Source organism: Molossus molossus, unplaced genomic scaffold, assembly GCF_014108415.1.
Source record: "Molossus molossus isolate mMolMol1 unplaced genomic scaffold, mMolMol1.p scaffold_m16_p_11, whole genome shotgun sequence".
NCBI classification, from domain to species: Eukaryota; Metazoa; Chordata; class Mammalia; order Chiroptera; family Molossidae; genus Molossus; species Molossus molossus.
In genome coordinates this window covers 104289452-104316703 of record NW_023425346.1, presented here as the reverse complement: position 1 = coordinate 104316703, position 27252 = coordinate 104289452, and the positions used below count along the sequence as shown (strand labels likewise).

At 54.4% G+C, this 27252-nt stretch overlaps 2 protein-coding genes across 3 annotated transcripts in view; both read left to right on the top strand.

Moving 5' to 3' along the window:
• The window catches only part of ASB18 (ankyrin repeat and SOCS box containing 18), a 46922-nt gene extending 40262 nt beyond the window's left edge, over positions 1 to 6660 (top strand). Inside the window, exons 5-6 of the mRNA XM_036253368.1 lie at positions 5501 to 5614; positions 6478 to 6660. Of these exons, the coding sequence (XP_036109261.1) occupies positions 5501 to 5614; positions 6478 to 6660 (297 nt within the window). The remainder of the gene's footprint in view (positions 1 to 5500; positions 5615 to 6477) is intronic.
• A 16049-nt stretch (positions 6661 to 22709) lies between these two features.
• On the top strand, positions 22710 to 25823 carry GBX2 (gastrulation brain homeobox 2). 2 transcript variants are annotated; one of them, XM_036254873.1, is made up of 3 exons: positions 23124 to 23674; positions 23969 to 23977; positions 24604 to 25306. In XM_036254873.1, the coding sequence occupies exons 1-3, from the start codon at positions 23124 to 23126 to the stop codon at positions 24710 to 24712; spliced, it is 669 nt and encodes a 222-aa protein (XP_036110766.1). In that variant the 3' UTR covers positions 24713 to 25306. The 2 variants fall into 2 exon arrangements, with proteins under 2 accessions (XP_036110765.1, XP_036110766.1); XM_036254872.1 differs by lacking the exon at positions 23969 to 23977 and having other exon boundaries at positions 22710 to 23646; positions 24604 to 25823.
• The last annotated feature ends 1429 nt before the right edge of the window (positions 25824 to 27252 follow it).

Below are 27252 nucleotides of genomic sequence, written 5' to 3'. Positions count from 1 at the left end.
GGTGGCGGTGGCCGGGGCAGTGGTCTGACTCTGAGGCGGGCAGAGCCAACAGGATTTCTTAGGAGCCTGGATGTGGGTGACAGAGAGAGAAGCGTCGGAGATCACGCGAGGGCTCTGGCCGGAGCAACAGGAAGCATGGCTCACCATCATCTGAGATGAAAGCTGTGCGTGGAGAAAGTTCAGGGTCTGGGGGAGACTCGGGAGTTCGGTGCTCAGCATGTCCAGTGCGAGATACGGCCAAGCGGAAGCAGGTCAGCAGTGGGGTGTCAGGGTTCGAGGGTGGTTTGACCGACCCAGAGACATACTTTTGAGCATTGGCGGCATATGGATGGTATTTAAAGCCAGGAAGCTGGCTGTCGGGGCAGAAAGCCAGAGGGTGAGAGTAAATAGAAGGAGAATGCAGACTGAGCGCAGGGGCATTCCGACATCAAGGAGATGGAGAGTCGAGAAAGCCACCAAAGCAACAGGGAGGAGATGAAGTGAGAGCTGGTGTCCTAGAAGCAGAGGACACGGTGACTGTGGCGGGTGTGGCGGGTACCACACAAGGTGAGGCAGGGCCCTGACCCCTGCTGCAGCCAGATCTCAGGGGCTCTGGGCAAGAGCAGTTCGGGGGCGGGGGGGGAAAGGCTGCACGTGGACGGTGGCTGTTCTCCATCTGACAGAGCGGATGTGAAAGCATCTCAGGAATGGGAACACCATCTACAGATCCTCCTAGCATCTCCGAAAATCCTCCTCCTCCATCCTGAGGGCCAGCACCCGAGCCGAGCCGTCTCTCCCTAGGTCACAGGAGCACCCTCCTAACCGGACTGTCTCCAGGTGTGGCCCCTCCACACACAGCCCGTGGTGGTCTCCCCCGCCCTCAGGAGCAAGCCAGCCCCTTCTCAGGGCAGACGGCACTCCCCAACCTGAGCCTGCTTTCCTGGCCGTCTCGGGTCTCATACTCCCGTGTCAGGCGCCACGCCCCAGCCCGCAGGTCCTGGTCCCTCTGAGCTTCCACGCCTGGTACACGTGTTTTCCGCCAGCACGCTCCCGCCCCCAGAACTCTCATGTCAGGTCTTCGCCTGGTGTCACTTCCTCCAGAGAGCTTCCCCTGAGCGGCTCACCAGCCACCGCACACCCAGGGCTGAGTGAGGTGCCGCTCCTGGTGCTGCCCCTGGTGTGGCAGTGTTTGGGACCGCCTTGTCGGGACGTCGCGTGCTCTGAAGGCGGGGCTGTGTCGTATCGCGGAGACCTCACACACTCCTGGCTGCTAGAAGGAGCTTGGTAACTAGCTACAGAATGAGCGGCTGAGCAGACAGGTGGTAAGCGTACAACCCAGCGAAAAGAGAAACGGCTTAAATGACTGTAAGCCACATTGTAAAACTAATGCAAATACAAAAAGTATTTCCAAAGGAGCTATAAACAGGAGGTGCCTCCCATCCTCCGTCCAGATAGATGGACACACCTACAAGGCTCTTGCTTCCTGCCTTGCTGGGTTTGGCCAGTGAGGTCTCTCAGCAGAAGGATGGAAGGAAGGAGAGTGAGGTCAGAGGACATAGTCACTTGGCCACCTGTCTGCTTCAGGCCGGCTGTGTGTCCCCCACCAAGGATCACGGCCCCAGTAGGACAGCCCAGCCCAGCCCCACCCTCTGGCTCAGGAATAGAAACAGTGCGGTACCAGCTCCACTTGAATGCACTGTCCCTGGTGGATCCCTGCGCTCACACTGGGCTGACTAGGCCCTGGGTCAGTAAACCTTCCTGAAACCTCCTTCCATCAGGCGTGTCCTGTGCCCTACTGGAACCTCACACGTGTGCAGTGCGGAATTTCTGTAAAGTGAAGGATGTTTCCCGGGAAAATATAGATGAACAAAATTGATTCAAGAAGAAATGGCCCTGGCCGATTTGGCTCAGCGGTTAGAGCGTCCCGCAGACTGGAGAGTCCCGAGTTCGGTTCCCGCTAAGGGCATGTACCTTGGTTGCAGTTTGTCCCCGGCCCCAGTTGGGGTTGTGTGGGTGGCAACCAGTCGATGTGTCTCTCTCACATCGATGTTTCTCTCTTTTCCTTACCCCCTCTCTCCCTCCTGCTCTATCTGAAGGTAAATGCAAAAAAATGTCCTCAGGTGAGGATTAAAAAAAAAGAAGAAATGAAAACAAAATGTGCCAGTAACCAGGGAAGAAATTAAAAACATCCACTTATTACCTGCAACTAAATGACAGGCTTAGACAATGTCAAATGCAAGATCAGTCGTGCCTTCTTAATTCAATAATTATTTGTGTTTACGTTTTTAAATCTTTCAGAGTATTAAAAAAGATAGAAATTTTCAGTTTTACTAAGTTAACATAAAGTGATATGAAAACCTGACAAAAACAGCTCAAAAAACTAAAACTATTAACCAAATTTTGTTATTTAAAGAGATGCAAAAATCTTAGTAAATTAAATATGCCATTATATTTAGAAGAATAGCCAAATAAAGTCTGTTTTATGCAAACAAAAGTGGATCAATATTGGAAAATCTTTTTGTGTCAACCTGGTTTAAAAAAAAAAAAGCACAAAAATAAAATCCTGATATTTGTAGTAATCTAGGAATGGAAAGATATTTCATTAACTATGAACAGAGTATCCACCTGAAACTAATATCCAGAACTATATGGTGAAACCTTAGAGACAAGCTTATTAAAATTGAGAATGAGATGAATATGCCTGCTACCAATATTGTTTAACATTGAATTTTGAAGCTCTAGCCAATGTAATAAGATAAGAAAAATAAATAAGAAATACTAATATTGAGGAGGAGAAAATACCATTATTTGCAAAAATGATTGCATAACTAAAAATAACCTTTATAAATAAGGTATACTTACAAATTAATGAAAAAAATGCACACACTATAAAAAAATGAACAAATGACATATTGTAGTAATTCAGAAAAGAAGACAAATGGTCAAGCAAAACAAGGGTAAATATTTCATATTGTACTTATAAAATTTAAATAATTTATTAGATAGTTTGGGTAGGGAGAAAGAGGCACTCTCATACTCAATTCTTCAAGAAATGTAACAATTTACACACTCACAATTTGACAATATGTTTTTAAAACTTTAAAATGTACCTACCAGCCTGGCCGGTGTGGCTCAGTGGTTGAGCATCAACCCATGCACCAAGAGATTACCGGTTCAATTCCCAGTCAGGGCACATGCCCAGGTTGTGGGACAGTCCCCAGTGGACAGCATGCAGGAGGTGGCCAATCACTGTTCTCTCTCATCAGTGTTTCTCTCTCTCCCTCTCTCTTTAAGAATCAATAAAGAAAAAAATATTTTAAATGTACCTACCAGGGAAGGTAAAAAGGGGGTGGGAACAGAAAGGAGTGGGTCAATGGGGAAAAAGGGGGACATCTGTAATACTTTCAACAATTAAAAAAAAGAGAAAATAAAATGTACCTACCCTTTGACCCTGCATTTCTACTTCTAAGACTTTAATGTATGAAGGGGGTAGAATTATTACCTAAGAATGGTTGGGGGTAGGAAGAGATGGAATTATGTTCAAGAATGTTCATTGTTGCCCTGGCCAGTTTGGCTCAGCAGTTGAGGGACAGCCTGCGGGCCAGAGAGTCCCGGGTTCGGTTCCTACTAGGGGCACATACCTCAAAAATGTTCATTGTTTATAATACCAATTTATGATAGTTAGTTCACTGAATACATGAGGACCCATTCATAAAACAAAATATTGTATGGCCACTAAAATGATGCCAAGTTATCCTTTTTGTCCACAATCTATTTTGAGGAGATAAAAATCAAGTTTCAAAATAATACGCAAAGTGTTAGCCCATTTTTTGCTACATATATTAATGTTCTGTCTAAATGCGTAAAACATCAGTATACACAAAACGTTAACAGGGCTTATCTCTGAACAAAGAAACATGAACTTCTTATTTTGTTGTTCTGATTTTAAAGAGGTTTTAGAGGTGAAGGGCCCTGGACAAGCTATAAAAGGAGCAGCCACACTGAGTGATTTAAATACCTTTTCCTATTTGATCTGTGCTCGGGGAGCCCAGTAAGCAGGGTGCAGGTCAGCTTAGCTACTGACTCTGACTGCTGTCTGCTGTGGGTATTTGCTTCCTGGTCTTAGAAAAATGACTTAAACTCGGTTTTTTTCAACTAAAAAATACAAAGAAAAGTTTTACAATACTTGGTAAATCTTGAGCCTCAAAAACAGAAAACTATGAGGTGTTCCTGCCCCTCCCCAAGATCAGCTCTGAATTTGATCGAGCTTCTAAGCCCAGCTACTCACTTACAGAAAGCAGAGGAGACACAGCACGTCCCCAAGCCCACAGGGACACCACCCGCAAAACCCCAGCTGTGAGGAACTCCACGGGACACATAACCTAGTTTCTTCAACAGATAACTCACAAGAAACAGAAAAATCTAAACTCACATCATATAAAAATAAATAAATAAATAGAACGACATCATATTAGCTGACCTCACTTGTGTTTCAGATTCTTACTCAAACAAATTATTTCTAATACCATGGCATTGAAGATACACTTGTGAAGCTGAACACTGACTACATGATACTAAGAAACGCTTGTTAATTTCTGCAGTGCTATAGTGATACTGTTGACGTTTCTTCTAAAGGGTCCCTTAGGAGACACACTCAAATATTTATGGATGAAATGATGGACTACATTGAATTTGCTTTAAGATAATATTAGGGAGGGGGCTGAGAGAATGGATGGAGCAGGATTTGGGTTGATGGTGGGGACATGGGCTTTATCACACGATTGGGTCCAGTTTTGTGTCCATTCAAATTTCTCCGTAACAAAAAAAAAAAAAAGAAAGTTTATTTTTAGTCTGGCCGGTTGGCTCAGTGGTCGAGCATCGACCCATGCACCAAGAGGTCGCCGGTTCGATTCCCAGTCAGGGCACAAATCCCCAGTGGGGGGCGTGCAGGAGGCAGCCAATCCATGTTCTCTCTCATCGATGTTTCTCTCTCTCTCCCTTCCTCGCTTTCTAAAACCAATAAAGAAAAATAATTTTTTTAAAGAAAGTTTATTTTTTAAAAGCAAAATGTTCCCATCTTTGTGATGAAGCTGATGAATTTGGATTTGCAGATCATACAGCAGGAGTCCCTTGCAGTGGGGACTGTGGAAACGCATCAGCAGAGCCCTTCTTTGCTCCGCCCCCTGTCAGCCCGCCACCCGCGTCCTGACCCGTTAGGAAGTTGAGGTGAGACAGGGGAAGGAACACGGTCCCTGGGCCACACCGGCTCCCCGCAGAGCCTCGTGGCTGTGCTGCGAGCAGCCGTGGGGCCACCCACGGGCCCCTCCTGATCCTGAAGGCGCCGCCTTGCCCAGACTCCACAGTGAGGGGCAGGGCCTTGCCCAGCGCTGCCTCTGCTTGTCTGCGAACGAACCCTGACCCCAGCGCAGCCCTGTTGTACTGTTCCTGGGATCAGCACTGCTCCCGGGGGGACAGGACAGTGGTCACACGGACACCTCACGGGTCTCCCCGCTTCGACCAGGTGCTGAAGACCTGCGCGCCGGCCCCCGCGGTGGTGGAGGTGCTGTTCAACTCCTACCCTCAGCTCCGAGTGTCCGAGTCCTGGAGGAAGGTGATCCCTGCCGAGGTGTTTCAGGTGAGGGAGCCCCCCTGCGACCGCTTAGTGCCTGGTTGTCCCTGTTCCCGTCCCCTGGGCCAGTTCTGCCGGCGTTTCCAGGCGGCATAAAGCCCTGGACAGAGAGGAAGAGACCTGGGGACGCGGTGGAGTCTGCTTTCCTCCTGGCGGCCCACGTCGTACCCCCGTACCCCGGAGGGCAGGTCCCTGGCGGCCCACGTCGTACCCCCGTACCCCAGAGGGCAGGTCCCTGGCGGCCCACGTCGTACCCCCGTACCCCAGAGGGCAGGTCCCGGTGGGGTGCTATGGGCCACAGGAGCAGAGCGTGCTGGTGGGAGGGGGGCGGGGCTCCAGGGCCCCCCGCAGGTCCAGTGGGGTGCTGTGGGTGGGGTGCTGTGGGTGGGGTTCTGTGGGCCACAGGAGCAGAGCGTGCTGGTGGGAGGGGGGGCAGGGCTCCAGGACCAGGGCCCACGTGAGGGTGGCGTCCAAGAACCTGAGGCCACAGGCTCTGGCTCCTGTGTCAGCTTTGTGTCCTGACCCACAGCCATACCCGACAAAGTCCACGGGTGACTTGATTAAAATTTTTTCCAAAAGCCTCTAGAAAATGCCCCCTCACATTTCATTGACTTGAGCCCTGTGCTCATCACTGTCATTCAGCGCAGCGCTGTTCAGAGGACCAGGCGGGATTCAGGGAGGTCCCCTGTGTGAGTGAACCTCCCCAAGCTGCAGACCCCCTGGTGGAGGGTGCTTCTCCCAAAGCCGAGCTTCTCCCTAATCTGGCTGTCGGGTGGGTGGCGGGGAGAGGCCCTCTGGCGTCTCCCAGCAGCAGGAGCCCGGCCGCGGGACCAGGGGCGCACGCTGATGCCGCCTGCCTTCCTTCCCAGGCGCACCAGCCCTTCTACCGGTCTCTCTTGGCCCTGGCCGGCAGCCCGCGCAGCCTGAAGCACCTCTGCCGCTGCGCCATCCGCAGGCAGCTTGGCACGAAGGGCTTCCTCGCTCCCCTGTTACCCTTGCCCGAGGCCCTGCACAGCTACCTGCTGCTGGAGCCAGAGGGTGTCCTGCACTGAAACTCGGAGCATATGGGCTTGTGCTTGGTCTCCCCTGCGGCTGCGTGGTGAGGACAGCAGCCTGGACGGGACCTGTGGGCCTGGCGGGACTTCCCACTGGCGGTGCAGACCTGCCTGAGCCTGGGTTCCCCTGGGGACACAGGGACGATGAGAGCCCTCACCGTCTCTCAGGCCGCTGGCGAGAATGCCGGTTGTGGGTGTCATGGGATTGGTATCAGACAGTGCCTTCCCCCAGAAGCTGAGCCTGTTTCTCCGGGGTTCCTCTCCCGCCCGCAGTGGGTCAGCAGCACCCACGCTGTTCCCCAAGCGGCAGACCCTCTGCCTCCTGGGAAATGCCCCACCCCTCCTGGACCCCCAGCACCTGGAAAGACCATCCCCAAAACACGACAGACATGCACATGGAGGGAGGACACTTGCTTCCATGATAAAGCCCCTTCCCAGGAGCCCGCGGGTGCTTCCCAGCGCAGCGTGGCCCAGGGCTCCCTTGAAGGAGGGGTATGAGCCAGATGTTTCCACCCCCCACAAGTCTTCTGTCTGCCATTCTCACCAAACCCAGCTGACCGAGCCCTGGCGCAGGGCCCAGGAAGCCACGTTGGCGGAGGGTGCCGTCAGCTTGTCCCAAGCATCCCTAACATGGGAGATGTCCTAACGGCCCAGGGCTACTAACCCAGGCTTTCATTTTCTGGGTTCTGGTGCTTTGACATCTGGGGCCTTACTCTGGAGAGACTCACCCCCCCCCCAGGCTTACCAATTCCTGGAGACAGCAAACAAACCACCCAGCGCTCACACCCCCATCCCCTGCATTGGTGCTCATGCGCCAGGACACCAGCCACCCCCGGACCAGGCACCGGACACCCGGGACAGCCCCTCTGCCCAGAGCCCACTGAAATCATGCTGAGTAGCCAACCTAAGCCTGTCTGTCCTGCCTGTCCTGCCTCGCCCGTTCCTTCCACGGAAACCACAATAAATGCTCTTGCCCACCCGACTCCCTGGCCTCTGACCACCCTGTGCTTTCCCGTGTGGCTGCCATGGCGAGACATGTCCCCTCTGGGGACGGTGAGTCACAAAGTATCTTTCAACGGCAATCATTTCCTGACCTGCTGGCCTCACTTGACTTCAAGTTTTCTACTAAACACCGTATTTTAAAACAGGGACTCCTGTGGTCACCCTCTGGGGACAGTGGTGGCTCCTTTTTTGTCCAGTTTGAGCCAGTACAGGGTGCTATGGGGACAACCTCAGAGGGGGCGGGGCGCACCCTCCCACTTGCAGTCTGAAGGGGGACTCACCTGCCACAAATTCTGCAGGACAAGGTGGGATGTGGTGGCTGCGTGAGTGAAGCCCACTGTGGGGTGAGCAGGGGGCAGGCACAGCCCCCACGGAGGTCTTCAAGGGAGTGACAGGGCAGTACCCCCAGAACCTCCAGCTGACCACCCACAGCCGCCCCTTGAGACAGACAACTCACCCGGCGGAGGAAGGGCTTGTGCACGTGGTGTCCTCGAGCACCTCCTGAGCGGAGACGAGTCACCGCTGCATCGAAAGGAAAGCAGACCGAAGGGGGGGTGCAGGGCAGGAGGAGGAACGGCACCTCGTCCTCTGGCCCCTGGGAGGAGGCGGGGCTGGGGTGCAATGAGGAGAGCCTTGGCTTCCAGGCCAAGGATTCTGAACCTACTGGACCAGCCACGAGGACCGCAGAGCACGTGAGCACATGCGGTCAGAGCGGGACTCTGGGAAGGTGACGTCCTGGACGGGATACAGGATCCTGGAGGGTGGAAGGAGCCCGAGGTGATGCCCTGGAGACGGGGCTTCAGAGCCAGGCTGCTCCCCTGAGAAAGAAGGAGTTACTTCAACAAAATGGGCTGCAGTGTTCACCTGGGAAAGGAAGGTCTAGGTGCCTCTGCAGTGTTGCCAGGGTGACGCCCCTCCTCCAGGGTGCCCCCGCTGAGCCTGCCCAGAGACCCTCCTTCTATTGCTAGGACTGTTTTATCATTAGAAGAAAGTAGCTTACTATTAGGATAAAGACGGTAAAACATGGAAACACAAAGCAGTGTTATTGATAAAACAAATGAAAGGGCAGGACAGTAAGAAATGCAGCCCCAGCTCCCCCCCCCCCCCCCCCCCGGGCTGCCAGCCCTGTCCTCCCTGCGCTTGGGAATCAGACTCGGAAGGGACACACTGACTCCATGCCCTCAGCCATCCCGATGCCCTCAGCCAGCCCAGCCAGCCCAGTCCTCGCCCCCCCACAGGAAAGTTGGCTTGTTTTTCTGAAATGCATTAAATTTCAAATATGTTTTGGAGTCCTAGAACAAAGTAGAACTCTTTGGAAACATGTTAACTTTATATTTCTAAAGATCTGACGAAGAATTATTAGTCTTTCAGAATTGATTACTGCTAGCAATTTGCTTTATTAATCAGAAAATAAAGTAACTCAGAAATGCTTCGTCTCGATGACTGTGTCTAACTGTGCTCTGTGCTGCCTGTATTAGGAAGTTCTAAAATTATGGCGACTTGCATCATTCCACCTAGATACGAAAGACAAAAGGAGCGAGATTGGTTGTGGGGGAGAAGGACAGACTGAGGAAGGGAGGGGAGGGGGAAAGTGGGAGGGAGGGAGGGAGGGAGGGAGGGAGGGAGGGAGGGAGGGAGGGAAAGAAGAGGGCGGGGCGGCGGGATTCAGGGGGGTTACCCTGGGTGACCTCTTTCCCAGTGAACAAGCTATACCTGGGGATTTCTCTTATTAACGGTCCTACAGATGTTTTCTCTTCTTTCACAGTTCGTATTGGACATCATTACTTTTCTCTTTGCACATATTATATAAATTCAATTCCATAAGATCTAAGTTGCTTTCTTTAATTTCAAATTTCGCTTTTTAATGATGTGTTCACAGGGTTCAAAATCCAGACAGAAACAAAAGAGTAAATGTTTCTACTAATAAAAGCAGAGGAATTGTTTCCCTTTGATCTTTTTTTTAAAAAATTTTAATCCTCACCCGAGGCTACGTTTTTAATGATTTTTAGAGAGAGAGGGAGGAAGACAGAGAGAGAGAAACATAGATGTGACAGAAACATCCATCGGTTGCCTCCTGTACGCGGCCCAACCGGGAGTCGAACCTGCAACCTTATGGTGCACAAAACAATGCTCCAACCAACCGAGCCACCCGGTCAGGGCCCCTCCAGCTTTTATCAAATAGCTGTGACTATACTACTTGTCATCTGACCACAGAGAATTCTCAAATACACAAGTGAGGTTCTCCACCAACCGCGGTCCTGACGAGGTCTGCCTCCTTTCATCCTGACTGTACCCGGACAGTCCAAATGTCCCCAGCACAACAGGACAGCCAGCAGGCGGGCAGTACCTGGATGTGGCACCCTGTGACGTATCGTGCTTACAATTCTGGACACAGCACCAGACCTCTCTTTTCAGCATATTTGTGTCCATTTGATTTTAAGAGACATGATCACCATCAATTCAGCACGTCTTGAAGAAAATCAAAACCCCTGACTCTTTAAGGAGCATTTGCTAATCCCAGTCACTGTCTATAATCGCCACACTTCCAATTTCCCAGATCACCTTTTGATGACACACGTTGATGGGGCAGGCTGTTGAACTTTGGCAAAGAACACTTAACCCGCTACCAAAATGGTGTAAAATATAGGCTTGGAGAATGAGCTGGTTGGCTCCAGTGACCCGTCCTGACGCCCGGCATCCAAGAAGAAGCTTAATCACCGCCATTGCGGATGTTATTAGCCTTCCAAGTGCTTCTCATCTCTTAAGGACTGCCCAAGGACCAGGTGATAAACCAGGAATATGGCATCTTTTATTCCATTATTTCAAGAGCAAATTATTCCTTGGACAAATTTTCTCTATGCACTTGGGATATTCAGAAGCCCTGAAGTTTCAGTGATGATCAATATTGCATCTTATCTTTGGATTTAAGCATAGCTTTCAAAATCCAAGATTTTTCTTGAAGTTGTCAACATCTTTCTATTTTAAAACAAATATTAATTTCATTAAATTGCTAATAGAAGCCCTGAGGTTAAATTTCTAGAGTCCAAAGAATTGCCGTATTGAAACCATTTTCATAGAGTCCTGCAGGTGGCGCCATAAGCAAACGGTCTTACCCTTCCTGCACCCCAAAATTAAGGATTTTAGCTCACATGATAAGGGGGAAGAGAGTATAGAGAAACTATAGAATCGTGATATATCATATAAAATTGTGCCACAATAATAAAATCTGAGTAATTAAAATATTGATTACGGAATTGCCGACTTCCTTTGTATTAAATATGCACATTTTATAGGCAATGTGTTTACAAATAAATATAATTTTAAGTTGACTCTTTTATGATGCCATAATGACAGTCCAATCTTCATTTGTGTGTTAAACGTGTTCTTTAACAAAATTATACATATTCACCGTTGCAATGGAGCTAGCTAGCTTTTCCGCCCGCGTCTAATCTTCCAGAATGGTATTTCTGCGGCCCTAACACTCTGCTTAATCACTCCAATAAAAAGAGTAGATTTCTTTGTAATGCAATTTGTAAGCAATAAACATGATTGAGAATGCAGTGTTTGCTGTCGACTACAGGGTTTTAATTTGGTGTGTAATTATTCATTCGGCAGGCACTTTTCTGCTGGCGTTCCTGTCCCTGCTCTTAAGTTGTAAGTTTGGAGAATCTTGAGCAAACCGGGTTTCTGTGTACTTTCTGCAAACTGGAGTTTGATGCCGATGTTATGGAAAGAGAACATTTTTTTTTTTTATCTGCTAAAGATGGGAGGTCACATTAACTCGTAATACAGACACATAAAAATGTGATTATGGGTTCTAAACAGAACGCAGTAGGCTCCTAGTTAACACAATGAGATTTCTAGGAAGCGATGTATAAACGCTTCAAAAATGACACATTTCTCACGTTTCATTCCAATTAAATTACTGAGGCAGCTAACAGCGATAAGCACAAAGTACGGGGGTGAAATGAGGGTTTTCTTCTAACTGTATCTCTGTGAAAGTATATTTTTATGAGAAGCAGTTAATATTAAGCTATTATTTTTCAACTGTGCTGGAAGGGATGTCTTGAGCCTTTCTTGCCAGCTCGCCCCAGAATAGTGTTCCTTTGTTTCTCGGGTTTGCAAATAGTCAGAATTGCTCCTCTGGGTACCGCCCCCACCCGGGTCCAGCCTGGAAGGGGGTCCCTGCCATCAGTACCCAGGGTCAGGCCCAATGGCTGCCTAGAGAGGCCTGTGGCCGCAGGACTCCGGGGCGCTGGGACATGTGGGGCTGACACCCACCCGCGACGCGCGAACACGCGGGGCCCGTCCACGCGCGCTCATCTCAGGTTTCCGGATCCTGAGTGCCCCACGGCCCCGCGGTGCGTTGTCGGAACAGCATTGGGGGATGGGTCCCGGTGGGGTGGGAGGCCTGCTTGGGTCGGGCCTGAGGCCGCGGGGGTGCTCTCCACCCTCCCCCAACCTCGCTCTGGGCGCAGTGGGGTTCAAGGCTGCTCCCCAGCGAAAGAGGCCCGAGGAGCTCAGGGCGCGGGGTGGGGAGGGGGGCGTCGAAAGACAAAAGGATGTGAAGCTTTAAATTCAAAAAGATGTTTTGAAAGCCTCGTCCTGGGGTTTGAAAGGCGCACCGAGGACAGCGGCGGAGCGATCCCAATCAGAAATGCGATTTGAAGTCCTAATGAACTTGATTGCGTGAACATTTATAATCCCCCGTGGCCCTAAATGAAATCAGATATAATCAGAAGATACAGAGAAGGGAGTGTTTACAGCCGACGCCGGGCGGCTGCGGGACGGGGAGATGCGGCCCCGGTATTGATGTCGAAAATGATGGATAACGCGGGAATGGCAAATATACTATTTGTCTAATGGCTCGGCAATTAAATTCCCCTGTAAATGACCCATGCCTCATTTCATCCTAATCTATGGAATTTTGATTGAATTCGTCAGCTCTAATTGAAAAATACTGCACTTTAATGTCTGCATTGCAGTTTCAGGACGAGAGTGGTTTTAATGAGACAGTGCCCCCCTGACCCGGGAATATTTGAGACTTTTATTCGGAATTTAAAGCCAGGAGATTGCTCAACTGAGCGCTGAGATTTCCTCTCCTGTATCCACGTCCATCCATCTCCAGACACGATTTAATAAACGCACTTGGGATAAATGTGCCCTGGACGCTGAGCCCATGTGGCACCCAGAGGGCGCCCCTCCCCGGGATAAGAGTGGGCGGGAGGTCGGGGCAGTTCCGGGGCGGGGGACGCGAAGAGGCCTGTCCCCTCCCCGGTGCCCAGGTGCCCCTGCCCCCAGCCGCTCGTCCCCCGGAGCCCCATCGCAGACCACGGCTTCGGCCTCCCGGACAAACCCAGGAGTACCACCCGCTGGAGGAGGCCTAGCTGCCCGCGACCCGTGCATCTGGAGATGGGCCGGCCCCCCATGCTCTTTATATGCAAATGTCGAGGCGAAGCCATCCCTGAGAAATTAGCTACTTGCTGAAGCATTTTTACTAGATTAAAATGAGTTAAAGAAAAACATTTTAAGTCGTGCAAACGACATAATTGGGCCACATTAAAACTGGAAATGTTTGCTCCTCCCCCCGCCAAAGGGGGGGGGGAGCTGAGTTGGGGTAAAAGTGCGCCCCCTACACCCGAAAAGAGGCCCCGGCTGCTCAGAGGCCGGAAGTCGGGGAGTGCGCGGGACCAGTCCCTGCTGGGACCTTGGCGGGGGGCGCTCGGCAGCGGTCGGGCAGCCCGGCTCCTCGGCTCGGAGGGGCCGATCCCGATGGCGGCCCGCAGGCGGCACACTTGAGCTAACGTCCTGCTTTGAGAGCCGAAGAAAGGGGAGGGAAAGGGGCGAATCAGCCCTAGTTCCTTGGCTGCAGCTTGTGTCCTGTCCCCCAGCGTCGACCGACCCCGTGCCCCGGTGGTGTTCAAAGGTCAGACGGTGGGGTCGGGATGGGGACCCTAGAGAGACAGAGTTTGGAGCGAACCCAGAGGCCAAAGTGCACTGGTTGCCTAGCCCCTCCCCAAAAGAGCAATGTCTTGGAGGTGTCTTTGTTTAGCACTTAACAGCTCTTTTATTTAACGTAAAATCACCTAGAGTGACTTAGAAGTCTTTTCCCTGGGAAGGCAGTGCCTTGCGCCCTTCTGAGGCTCGACTTGGTCAGGAGAGCGACTGCAGAGACCCGCCGCGGGGACTGTCCGCGCCGAGTCCCCGTCTGGGCGAAGGGGAAGATGCTGTGCCACCCAGGGGGGCGCTTGGGGACCTCTCGTCCCGGGAGGCTCGCGCCTTCTTAACGTGGGCCGCGTCCTGACCGGTTGGTGGCCTGCGGGTTGTTTGTAAATGCTCCAGAGTCGAGTGAGCAGAGGCTGCCTCAAATTGGTATCCCCGCTCTGGGCACAAAAGCGGGCGCCCCTGGCGGCCCCGCGGCCACCCAGCACCCCAGCGTCCGGGATGGCGGGCCTGCACGCAGCTGAGCTCCCGCCGCGATCACTCTGTGCCAGGAGCCCCCCCAGAGTCCTGCGGGAGCTAGTTCCGTTCCCACAACCCATCACGTAATATTCATGATTCGTGGCATAGGGACGTCATCAGGCCGCTGGCAGGAGAGGGCCGGCGTTCCCACCCATTACGCAGATGGTACAGCAGAGGCCCGGTGAGTTCAGCCGTGCGCCCAGGCCCCTCCAGCTCAGGTGTCGGGGGTTTTCTTATCCATCGGCGTCCAGGCCCCACTCAGGGTGAGTCGGAGTCAGGAGACCTTCCGTGGGTCTTAAAGAGAGCCGAGGTGAGGTTTCTATTATGATGTCCAAAATCTGATCGTAGGTCTGATATTTTTACCTTCGTTTGTGACAAAGGCTTCTCTTGTGGCCTAGACGTTTGTAATGAAAAGGAATTGGGAATCTTTCCCTTGTGCAATTGTAGGCATGAAAAAGACATCTCGGCCCTTGTAATTCCGCGATAAAGGGGAGCTCCGCAGGCGTCTGCTCCCTGGGACGGCGCTCAGTCCCCGCAGGCTCTACAGCAGATGCCATTACTCACAAGGCCCACAGGGGGCGCTCTGCACCCCTCAGGGCTCTGCATACCACGTGCTTTTCAGGCTCCTGCTTTTGAAATTGTGAAGCCTGAAATAAAACCGTTTCCTGCCACTCCCTCGTTGATTTATGAAAATACACAATACTTATGTGAGTTCTGTTTACAGATAGGAAATAACCTCATTAGGCTATTTAAATAAAAATGTGCCCTGTAAAATTTGGCTGGTACAATAAATTATTCAGGTCGTTACATTTTAAAGTATACATGTCCAGGTAAATTCTACTGTGCTGAATGAACTAACTTTGAAGGTTGGGGGGTTAGAACGAAGCTGAACTTTAAGAATCTCTCATCTCTTTAGTTTTGTGGGTGTTGTTGTTGTGGCGGCGTAAGTGGGGGGTTATAATAACCGAGAGATAAGCTGGAAATATCACGGCAAGAAATCCTCGTTTTCTACAAATGAATGAACAGACAAGCAAGGGGGCCTGGTGCGGAAAGGAAGGGAGGGGGAATCCCTGACTTAGTGGAGGCGTCATATTGGTCACAGGTGTCCGGCACCCTCATTTCTGAGCCATCGAGACCAACTTCTCCTTGTTAGGCTTCACGTTCATGATTGTCACAGACTTCAGGGGACAGAAGATCTGTCTGGAGACACGCAGGACTGCTTCCAACTTTGGTTCATTTCCCAGCAGAGACTAGTTTTTCTCACGTGCCCAGGGGAAAGGGAGCTGAGGTGCAGACTGACTGGAGCAGACAGCCTCACCTCTGCCCTGCTCTAGGGTCTGTGGCCATCCTTGAGGGCCCCTCTGCTGTGGCCTGGTCAGAACAGGCATCCGACACCCCTTCTTCTGGCGTCAACCGCAATGTCCCCTGGGACACCCACCCCAGCATAGCCCCCCTCAGTCCCTGGGTGTGAAGAAGTTCCAGGAGTAACTTCCCCTTTGCAGGGGTGTTTTAAAGTCATTGTGAAGAACAAGGACTAGATAGCAAGGTATGAACACACTTTCCTGAATTCTGTCATTTTTTTAAAAAAAGAAAAGAGAAACACTCTCAACACACACACAAGGGCCACTTGCCCCACGCATAATGGTTTCACTTCCCATAAAACCAGGTGTCCCTAGGGAGGTGTGGGGCAGAGGACAGCACTCTGAAGTTCTCTGGACTTTCCCCCACTGCTCCTCAAGAACTTACTCCTCCTTCCTGTGTGGTCTGCATCCGCCCTGGCAGCTGGGTCCCTGGATGGAAACCCTTTGGGGTGAGTTTGCTCTCTGTCCTTGCCCTTGGTCCTTTCTTTCTCTAAAGTTTGGGGAGGTCAGGCTTCATGGATAAAGGAGATACGACTGTGGGCCGCCAAGTCATGCACCTGGAGTCCTTTGTTTTTTTCCGGAAGACAAACGAAACACATTCAAAGATTCTTCTGTTTCAAAGGCCTAGGGTGTCACCAGTTCCCATTTTTTCTGTGATCACCACCGAGTAGGGGCTGTATATTTAGGTGACCTGAGGCAGTGGGGACCATGGAGACCTGAAAGCAAGTCCGCCCTCCTTCCTGTGCCAACCTCTCGGGCAGAGGCAGGGAGCAGTAAAGACAGTGGATGTGGACGATTTAACGAGGGAGCAATTTTAGATGGTCCCAGCCTGGCAAGGGCAGGTGCCCATGTACATTTCATTTCTCAAGCCTCATGGAAGGAAACTAGCTCACCCCCTGGTGGCCCGTGACCTATACCAACCCTCAGGTCAGTGAGCAAAGGAGCACCTGGTAGCTGAGGGTTCGAGCAGTCTAAGGGGAGGGGGAGGGGAGTCTTGTGGCCAGCCTCTACTGACTGCCCTCTCCTTGGCTCTGGTTCCCAATGCTTACAGGCCCTCGATCAAGAACCAAAGATCTACGCTGGGATTTTCCTCCAGTGTAGAACGGTTCTACCCCAGGGGTTTCTGGGTCAGCTCTATTGGAAGGTGTTCCCTGGTTACCTGTTTAGAGGGGGGTGGCCTCTGTTGTTATCTTCATTTAATTATTGATTAATAGAATGGCTCTCCTCCCTCCCCCAGCGGCACACACACTTCCGGTCCTCTCCTGGGAAAAGTCTGTCATTTAAGGCCTCCTTCGGAGATTTCCCTGCTAGGCAAAGCTGTGCTTTGGCGGAAGCTCATGGAGCCGGTGGGTCAGTTACATACATACCTACCCTCGCCTTTCCCATGAGCTTTTCGCTCAGCCGACGTTTGACCCTGACCTTTCTCCAGAAATACACTGGGAAGGCCTCCGTCAGTCCAGTCCCCTTCCCCATTCGGCCAGCGTCCCCCGCTCTGCACCCAGGCCCTGGCAACGTCTCATCTGGCGACATCCTTTCCGCTGCATGGCCTTAACCGAGGGGACTGTGGCCACGGGAATCGCCGGCTCTGCTTTGCCACTGTCGGGGGGAAGGAGACACGCAGTTGTGTCCGGAGCACGCGCTGCTGTGTATTGAGTCCCCGCCGAAGCGGAGCCCTAACGTGTGTGGCTGTCGATCCCAACACCCTCTTGCTCCCTCTAATGTGGTTTCTAAAGGGTTAAAGGATGCACTGGAGTAAACCACGCCCTCTTTAAAAGACAACACCCTGCAGGGGGTCGGGGCCCTGGAAGGGGCAGCGGGGGCCTGCTTAGGGAGGGCCCAGGAGTCAGAGAGGCTCCAGGCCCAGGCCCTGGCCAGGCTCGTACCTACACACGGGGTCCTCCGGAGAGCTGGGAACTCGGAGGACTCCCAGCCGGCCCGGCCCTGGTCGCTGGCCCGGTGCCTCCGACTTCACTGTCCACGGACGCGGGCTGCATCCAGCCTGGGCCCAGCATCACGTGCTTCCCGCCTTCCAGGATAAGGCGGCGAAAGGGGACGCCGGGACAGCCGTGGACGCCGGCGTCGTAACAGCTGTCCACACGGTGGTCCCCAAGGCCCAGCCCGGGCAGGCGCACCCCTTCACCCTTCCGTGCCCTCTGCCGGCCTCGGAGGTCGCCGGTTACCCGGCCCCGGGATTAGCATATCTGTGAAGTCCCGCAAACAATGCCCGCTGTGCCGGGAGATGAAAGTTGGGCGCCGAGTGGCCGGGGTGCGTTTGAAGTCCGGGAAAGGTGGGGCCACGGGAATCCGAGGGGCAGATGGGCAGAGATAAAGCCAGGTGAGAAGCGCCCGGCCTGCGCCTCCATCTCCAACGCCCCGGGGCCTGGGATTCGCGCACCGGTGCAGCCCCCCCAGACTTTGGTGGGTGTCCTCGCTGCCCGTCGTCGTCGCCCGCACCCCAGGCCTCCGCCAGATGCTCTCTCTCCCCCGGCTGGGAGTCCCGAGGCGGGTGGACGGGTGACTCAGTCCCCGCTGAGGATCCCCCTTGGCCGGAGCTCTGTTCTCCCGGGAGACGCGCGGTGAGCGTGGGCTTACAGGGCGAAGGCACCGGGCGACCCGGTACCCACAGTGGTCATGAACTCCCCCCTCCAACCGTTAGGGATGTACCGTAAGGGGACTAGGACCCCTGCCTGCCTAGGCCCCCACTCCTGAGCGGAGCCGGGGGTGGGTGCGGGGAAACCCTGGGCTCCAAGCGCTCGTCCTAGCGGGCGCCTGGGTGCGCGGTCGGCATGTTCACGCCCGCAGTCCCCGGGGTCCCCGCGCGGTGCAGGAAACCCCCACCCCGGCTCCCACATACCGCGAGGACTCGGCTGGGGCCAAGCGGCTGGTTGCTCTGCCCGTTCCTCTGTCCTGGGATGGGGCGGGCAACGCAGGTGTGAAGGGTCACATTTCCCCGCCTCAGGCCTGGGGGACCATTTTCCAACTCCCCTGAGGAAATGCAAAAAAAAAAAAAAAAAATTATACTCCCTTTTATGCTTCAGGTTGACGGTTTTGTTTCTGCTACTTTGAGGGTGGGGGACAAAAAGCAAAACTTTCTACATAAGAATGTCACAGCACACACAGTCCCGTCAAGTGTTTCTTCTTCAGGGCGCTTTAGAAAAACCCCCTGTCCCGCGTTCTGCATGGTCAAGGAACAGAATAATGAAACCAAAGACTTTTATTTTATAAACCACTTGATCTTTGCTTGGGAAACTCTATTAATTGAATGGGTTTGCCTTTTTTGCCAGTCCCCTTTATCATTATTTATGGGCTTTAAATTGTTTAAAGTTCCCTTGACGTTCAATTTACAAGTTTGGGGACGTTTTTTGTTCTGCCTTTTGTCCTGGAGAAAGACATCGTGTTGGAAGTGCTTTGAAAAGCCAAACATGAGAGGCTGCCTTGAAAGGGAAGCGGGTGAGATCCCTTTTAATTCCGTCCTGTTGGTGAACTGCTCTTTTACATAATTGCAGGAGCTATTTCAAAGCCAGCCAAGGGCTGACTTCACTTAGAACCACATGGAGTCTATTTTGGGCTTTCAGATTTAAAAAAAAAAAAAAAGAAAAAAAAAAGCTGAATAAAATAGTTTAAAAAATGAGGCTCCAATGCTTTCTGCTACTTGCAAATTGGTGTGTCTGATGGGGAATTTTACACAAGCACCCCTTTGTAAGTGCGTCTTGGGCTGGGGAGGGGGGGACTGTTCTGGGTTAGCTGGGTGTGAATCCCAATTGCCCTTCCATAAATAAAACCCATCCCAAGCTATTTCCCAACCATTGCCAGGAGCAAGAGCCGAGGCAATGACCGAATGATCAGGCCACTCAAAGTCCCCTATAAATAAAAACAACACGGTTACCCAAGAAACCGGCCTGTAGCCTGGGACTGGGAGGTGGGCGAGCGCGCGGGCCCGCTAGGCCCACGGGTTGCTCCGCACCCACCGAGACCCGGGGCTCCCACGCCGCCCCCTCTCCAAGCCCACCGCAACCTCGCCCCTGGCGGCAGCAAGGAAGCGTGCGGTTCACAGTGCTCCCCCTCCGGGCTGGACTGGCAGGCCCACGCAAGTTTGCTGCGTGCATGTTCCTTTATTTGTGCGGTTAGCACTTTACCCCGTCTACATACACCTGCGGGCAACCGCGGCCTGGGACAGCCCCCCAGCGTGGAGACAACTTAATCACCATCCCTTTTACTGACGTCTGAGGTGTTAAGTGGTTTCAAACAATCCCATCCGGACACCAGCTTGGCACCGTCCACGGAAAGTGCCCAGGGGCTGGGCCAACTTCAACCCGGAGGGAAGTTCCCAGAAAAAAAGTTCGCGGAAGTTAACTGGAGTTGGAGGACCCAGATCTCCCTGGGCGCGGCCTTCCTGCGTCCTCATCGGAGGTGGGGCGGGGGGTCTCTCAAAGCGAAGTTGCAAAGATGGGCTCTGGGTGGTTTTCCCGCGCAGCCAGGGCTCTGCAGTGTCAGGCACTTGCGAGCTAAGCAGGGAGGAATCCGAAGGCTGGATAAACCATGTACCTGTCGCTCGCTGCCCATAAATCTCTCCGAGAAGCCCAGGAAAAACTCCAATGGCTTTTATTATCCGCAGTCCCCACGCTCCGACCGCTGCGCAGGTAGCCGAGGTGCCGGGAATGACTCTTGTTAATCACGGCGAAACACAAGGATCCTTTTATGACGCGAACAGTCGTTTTCTAAGCAGTTAAGCATTAGATGAAAAAATATGACTGCATAGCATTCGAGAAAAAGCACACTAGTAAATAAAATTCATATTGATGAGAATTCTCTGAACTCACTAATAAAAGAAGATTAGTATTATAACCCCTGCAGTCAATACTTTGCAGGGCAATTTATGGATGCAAGTAATACGCTATCAAATTATTTCAAGTGTAGCTATAATTCAACGGACCTAAATCTTCTTGCTGAACTTTAAATGTAAAATTATCATCAAAATAATCAAAGGGATTCCTGGCTTTCCGAGGGTAATCAGGTGACGGAAGTCCCTAGAACAATATTTTAACGGAGAAATAGCAAAGTGGATGGCAAACCTGGCTGGGCATGATGAGTAACAGCCCACACAGGCATGCCAGCGTCGGGCAGGGCAGCGAAGGGACCCGGCTGTCGCCGTGTAAACCAAGCCAGGAGTCGAGGGTAGTTCCCTAGTATTCAGAAAACAAGTTCACCAGACCGAGCCTCTGTGATTGTAACTATCTCATAATGAGAGGGAGTATTTATTATGCTCATAAATAAATCACATTTTTGCCTTAAGCTTCCTTTTTTTTTTTTTCTTTTCTTTTCCTTTTCTTCTTTTTCTGGAGTGGAAAAAGAGGGTAGAGCTGAGAGACCCCACAGACACCTCCTTCCCCGTGGATCCTAACGGGATTTCATTTCCCCCCACACCGCCTCAGCCACCTCGGGGCCTGGGCGTGAAGAGACTGGAGGCCAAACAGGCAGCGTCCTAATGAATTCTTTTCACACCGCCTGCTGCCGGAGCCATCCATTACTGCGGCCTGGAGTGGGGAGCCGCGCTCCAGACGTCTTTGTCCGGGTGGGGGTGGGGGTGGGGGTGGCAGGGGTGAGGCGAGGAGGAGGGCGGCTGGCGGCAGGGCCCTCGAGTTTTCTCAGCACCCTCCTCCTTCCCCTCCAGGGCCCTTTGAGTGGGCAGTGGGTCTTCGGCAAGACTGGCCAGCCTCGTGGATGAGGACGGGGTCCGGTGTTAGGACGTCCCCGGGGATCCTTGGGGGTGAGAGCCCTAGAAAAAGGAAGAGAAAGAAGAGCTTCAAAGAATCCGGTCGATAAATTCATAAAGATCGATTTATCTTTATCTCCCAATTAAATGTGCTTGTAAGTGATACATAACACACGTCCAACACGGGCCAACTCCCCAACCACTAGCTCCGCGGCGTGAGCTGATTTTTAATGACGGTGTAACAATGTCCTCGTTCCTCTCCTCCCGAGCCCGGTGCTTGAACGTCTAGACCCGGGAAGTTGGAGCCGAGGCCCTGGAGGCGCAGGGAAGCCCCGCGCGCGCCGCCGCGTTTCGCATGGTCTGCCCTTGAGATGAGATGATTCTGTTTTTAAAGGGAACACAAGAGGTGAAAGTTTTGTTTTTATCTTGGAGAAGGGGACAAGAACATTCTTCGTCCCCACCCCCCTTCCGCCAATTATCTTACTTCCAAATTCTGGGGTTTTACCATTGTCGAGAGGAGAGAAATATCTGGAGGGAATCGGCTGCATCCTGCAGGAGGCAAAGGGGAGCCGCGCGCCCTCGAGTCCTGGCGCTGGAAACCGGGCGGCCGCGGCGCCGGGGCGAGCGCTCCCTCCGTTCTCAACGTGCTTAATTAGCGCCTATTTACAAAACGCAGCTTTTATTTGAGCAAACATCATAAAGCTTTCATCAGGATAATCTCACGTTATACAATCTGGAGGCACAGTAACTCCCCACTTCCCCCCCCGAGGATGGAGGAGATAAAGGACTCGCTTTATTATCATAATTATCGTGGCTGTTATTTTGGTGCGCACAGGCAAAGTGTGTAAATAGGTGTGATGATTAAGAATGCCATGAAAAATGAGAAGGGATCGCGCACGGGAGGGCCCAGCTCGGGATGGGGGAACCAGCAGCCTCCCCGCCCCGCCAGGAGTGCGGGAGGAGGGTGGAGAGGGTGGAGGGAGCAAGGAGCAACCCCGCGGGTTCTCCAGGGCGGGCGGAGACAGTCAGCTGCCGGGCAGAGCCCCAGGGGCAGAGCTGAAGCAGCAGGGCCGTGCCCCCAACTCCGGGAACCTCGCCGGGACCCCTAGAGCAGCAGCACCCAGAGCTAGGATGAGCCGAGAACAGGTTTGTTCCAATGTTGGTCTCAAAGAAATAAAACGCCCATGGCCCAGCCGTGGAGGACCCTAGCCGCGGAGGTTGCCCTTGGAGGCAGCCTTGACAGGGCAGCCGGGCCGCGGGATTCGAGCCTTGGGGGTGCCAATTGCCCCTTTCAAGTTTGCGCGGCACGGCAGGCTCCGGCTCTCCGGCCCGCGCGCTCCGCTGGTGGCGCCTGCAGCCCTCAGGCAGCCAGCCCTGGTGGAAGGGGCGGAGCCCCGCCTTCCCACGCCCCTCCGGGCGCAGCCAATAGGCGGCGGCGCTCGGCCCCACGTGAGGCGAGCCCGGCTGGACAGCAGGCAAAATGTGAATGAGAAAGAGGAGCGCGATTTAAAGGTGCTGGCGGCGCCGGCCGAAGACAAGTGCGCCAGCTTCGCGCGCTCCCCAGCGGCCCGCTGGAGGCAACGGACTGCGGGACCGACAGACGGACACACCGACGGCTGCGAGCCGGGGCCCAGGGCCGCGGACGCGACGCGCGCGGGCTCCGACAGGCAAGCGGCGGCAGCGGCTCGAGAGATCCCGCGGGGCCCGGGAGCCCTCTCCGCTCCGGGGCCCACGACCTCATCCCGCGTTACCACCTGCAACCACCGGGTATGCAGCGGGCCCAGGCCTGAGGGGCAGCGGCGTCTGCTCTCCGGATACCGCTCCGCCGTTGCCCGACTGAGCTCCAGGTGCCCGGCGGGCTGCCTGGCAGCGGCGCGGCGCAGGGACTTTTCGCCTCTCGCTGGTCTCTTCCGAGCGCGTCTATGAGCGCAACGTTCCCGCCGTCGCTGATGATGATGCAGCGCCCGCTGGGGAGTAGTACCGCCTTCAGCATAGACTCGCTGATCGGCAGCCCGCCGCAGCCCAGTCCTGGCCATTTCGTCTATACCGGCTACCCCATGTTCATGCCCTACCGGCCGGTGGTGCTGCCGCCCCCGCCGCCGCCGCCGCCCGCGCTGCCCCAGGCCGCGCTGCAGCCCGCGCTGCCTCCCGCGCACCCACACCACCAGATCCCCAGCCTGCCCACCGGCTTCTGCTCCAGCTTGGCGCAGGGCATGGCGCTCACCTCCACGCTCATGGCCACGCTGCCCGGCGGCTTCTCCGCGTCTCCCCAGCACCAGGAGGCGGCGGCCGCCCGCAAGTTCGCTCCGCAGCCTCTGCCGGGCGGCGGCAACTTCGACAAGGCAGAGGCGCTGCAGGCCGACGCTGAGGACGGCAAAGGCTTCCTGGCCAAGGAGGGCTCTCTGCTCGCCTTCTCCGCGGCCGAGGCGGTGCAGGCGTCACTCGGTAAGTCGGCGGCGCGCGCGACCCGGGCGCGGGGCCGGAAGGAGGCGGGGGGCGAGCCAGCTGTGGCATCCCGCGGGGCCGAGGGGTCGAGGCCGAGCCCCCGCCCGAATCCCACCCTACCTACCTCTCGCCTGAGGAGTGGGAGGACGCGGCCCCAATGAGCCTCGGGGACTGCAAGCCCAGTCTCCGCATGGGGGGTAGCATGCTGCACAGGGCGGGACATCCGTCTGGCGGCGAGTTTGACGAAGTCCCACCACCTGGCCCCCCCACCCCCACCCCCGCCGTCGCCCCTGCGTGGTTCCCGCGTAGATTTCAGCCTAAGGGGAGTCGGGTTGGGCTCTGAGTCTAAACAGTGCTTGTGCCAAGGGCGCCGAGACCTATTGAACCCCTTCACCGGCTTACTGTTTGCCTGGAAGACCTGATTCCTGGGCGTCTGCGTGTGCGTGTTGGGGTGTCTGGTGGGAACTTGTCCTTAGGCTACCAAACTTCCCTTTGACCGACATTGTCTGTCTCAAAAAATACATGGCGTGGGAGCTACACCTCCCCAAGCCCCCACTCTGCTGCGAGGAAATTGAGGTTCACAGAATTTTCACGAGGGGGGTGGGATCATGAACTTCCCCTCAGTCCTCACCCAGCCCCCCATCACGGGGACTAAGAGGAAGCTCTCTTGGGCCTCACACCTCCTGCTACTTGGGCCATAAGCTGCCGGAGGCTGAGCGGGTGCAGAGGCGGCAGCGGCCCCTTGAGTGATGGTTCTGGGAGAAGGGCCGTCGCCCGTCCTGTCTTCTCCCCTTTGAGCTTTCTCACGCCCCCCCCCCCAAAGGCCAGGAAATCACAATGTGTTAATGTCATAGAAAGACAATTCGCGAAGGGGGGAAATGCCCAAGTGAGGGTGGGAAGGAGAAAGGAAGACCGGTGTGCGAAATGTAATAAAACCCCGTTTGGTTTCGCTTTCAGTCGGGGCTGTCAGAGGGCAGGGGAAAGACGAGTCAAAGGTGGAAGACGACCCGAAGGGCAAGGAGGAGAGTTTCTCGCTGGAGAGCGATCTGGACTACAGCTCGGATGACAATCTGCCCGGCCAGGCGGCTCACAAGGAGGAGGACCCCGGCCACGTGCTGGAGGAGCCCCCGCCCAGCGGCGGCGCCGCGGGCAGCACCACGACCACGGGCAAGAACCGGCGGCGGCGGACTGCCTTCACCAGCGAGCAGCTCCTGGAGCTGGAGAAGGAGTTCCACTGCAAAAAGTATCTGTCGCTGACCGAGCGCTCGCAGATCGCCCACGCCCTCAAACTCAGCGAGGTGCAGGTCAAAATCTGGTTCCAGAACCGCAGGGCCAAGTGGAAACGCGTCAAGGCCGGCAACGCCAACTCCAAGACAGGGGAGCCCTCCCGGAACCCCAAGATCGTCGTCCCCATCCCCGTCCACGTCAGCAGGTTCGCTATTAGAAGTCAGCATCAGCAGCTGGAGCAGGCCCGGCCCTGAGGGCGCAGGGAGGGCCAGGGCCTGACCACTGGGGAGAAGCCACAGCCCCCGCGCTGGAGGGAACCCGGAGTGGACAGCGCCACGTTGGAAGCAAAACTCGGTCACCCCCGACTTTGGACATCCCAAGTAAATTGAGAGTATATTCATTAAACAGGCTTAAACGACTGCATTCGAAGGGGCTACAGTTACAGGTACAGCTGAAGACACACTAAATATTTATTATACTACCCTACTTTGTACATAGATATCTATATAGACTGGATCTCAGCTGAAGTATGTTGAAAGTTATAGGACCAAACCACCCAGTAATATTCTCCACTCACTTTCCCGAAGAAAACAAAACCTCCGCTGTAACCCGCGCCCATAGCAGCCACCTGTCCGTACTTTTCCAAAGGTAAACACGACCTGCAAGAACACACACTGGGGTCCACACTTCTTTTTGTTTCTATTCTGGTTTCTTGTTAGTTGACCGGAGAGCAGACGTTTTGAGGCAGCCTGGAAATGCGCTTTGCTTTGCTTTTGCCTGCATTTCTTTCCTGGGGTTGCACATCCTGCCTGAGCCATGTCGGAAGCATGTCTCCACTGTGTTTAATTTATTTCATTGTAGCTTATTTTCTTATAAGTTATGACCTTCAAACAATCTCAGTCTTGTGAATAATAAAAAGGAGAGAGAGAGAGAAGGGGGGGAAAAGACCAGTGCCCGGGTGTCATGAGTGTGTCCAGATTTACTGTGTGGCGTGTGGCCTGCAGCTGGTCTGGGGCCAGGACTGGAAAACGTCCCTTGGCCCGTTCTCAGACTGGCTGGAAGGGAACCACACAACACCTTACCAGGTTTTCAATTGGCGAACAAGAGCCCCAGTTGGGCGGTAAATACAAGGGCACCAAATTGTCGCCTTAGAACGCTAACCTCCCTGTCTTGGCACAGCCTGTTCCATACCTAGAAGGCAGGCCGACTTCGGCCAGAGGAGGAAGGAAAGCGAGCGAGTGCGGGTATTGGGGGCTTTGCACAAACTCCTGATGTTCTAAATCGATTACAGCCGGGAGGAAACGCGTCTCTTTACAAAAATCCGCGACCCGAAAAGAAGCGGTGTTCGCTCGCCCCGCAGGGCCCAGCGCCCATAAATCAGGCTCGGGCGTTATCTTCCGACAGGAGCATAAGCCCAGCCGGCAGAGCTGGGCTTCCGGGCAGCGCGGAGGCGGAGGCGGAGGCGGGCCGTGAGCGCCGGTGAGCCCGGCACCTCCCTCTCCGGGCGGGGTCCGAGGGGGCGGGACCCGACCACCGCCCCACCCCAAGGGCGCTGGGGTGGCGAGCAGCACGGAGGGGGAACGAGAGAGAGGAACGCAGACCGGTTGGGGCAGGTCCGCGGGAGTATCAGGGAGCCCAGTGGCCAAAAGGGCCGGGAGGGGCGTGCCTGCATCCCCAGTCCCATCCCCTCCACTCCGGGTACCGCGCCCCCGGGGCCGGGTCGATTTTGCCGGTTCCTTTCCTGACCCAGATGCGCCCGAACAGACTCCAGCCTCCAGGCCCGCCGGAGATTGGCGTGGACAGTTCACGGTGACCCAGGAGCGTGGAGCGGGCGCGCGAGGGTGAGCGCGGGGCCAGAGCCCTCGCTGTTTCCAAACCAGGAGCCCAAAGAGCAAAGAGAAGCCAGGGGCTTCGCCAAACGCAACCCCCCGAATGGAGGCCAGGGGGCACAGCACACACCGAGGGTCTCAGCTCCAGAAGGGAAGCGCGTAGCCGTGGGTCAATACTAACACTGACTAATTCGTACGGCTGCCAGCATGTCACCTTACCGCCGCGGGGGGAGTGGGGACCCAGGCTCCCCGCCAAACTTAAGGCAAAAGGTGAGGACCAGGCGCAACTGAGTCACCGTTTCCCGCGCGCTTCCAACTTTTGCCACGGTGGTAAACGGCTCAGGCTTGGGTTTAGAGCACAAGAAAATGAGGTTCTCGGAGGGCCTCAGCCAACTCTGCGGGGTGTGGAGAGCTGTAGGGGCTCCTTGCCGTTCCCCACCCAGCCTCCTGAGGCCTACAGGTGGTGGGTGCGTCGGACTCTATTCCTGTCCTGGCGCAAGATCCGCAAGGCCTGCCCATTCAGTGCACCCGGGTAGGCGCCGTCTGCTCC

What these genes read in the sequence shown, in the direction of transcription:
- GBX2 (XM_036254872.1), top strand. Translation starts at nt 23,124, where the DNA reads ATGAGCGCAACGTTCCCGCCGTCGCTGATGATGATGCAGCGCCCGCTG. An exon ending in GGCGGTGCAGGCGTCACTCG is followed by an intron (nt 23,647 to 24,603) that starts GTAAGTCGGCGG and finishes TTTCGCTTTCAG; the next exon opens with TCGGGGCTGTCAGAGGGCAG.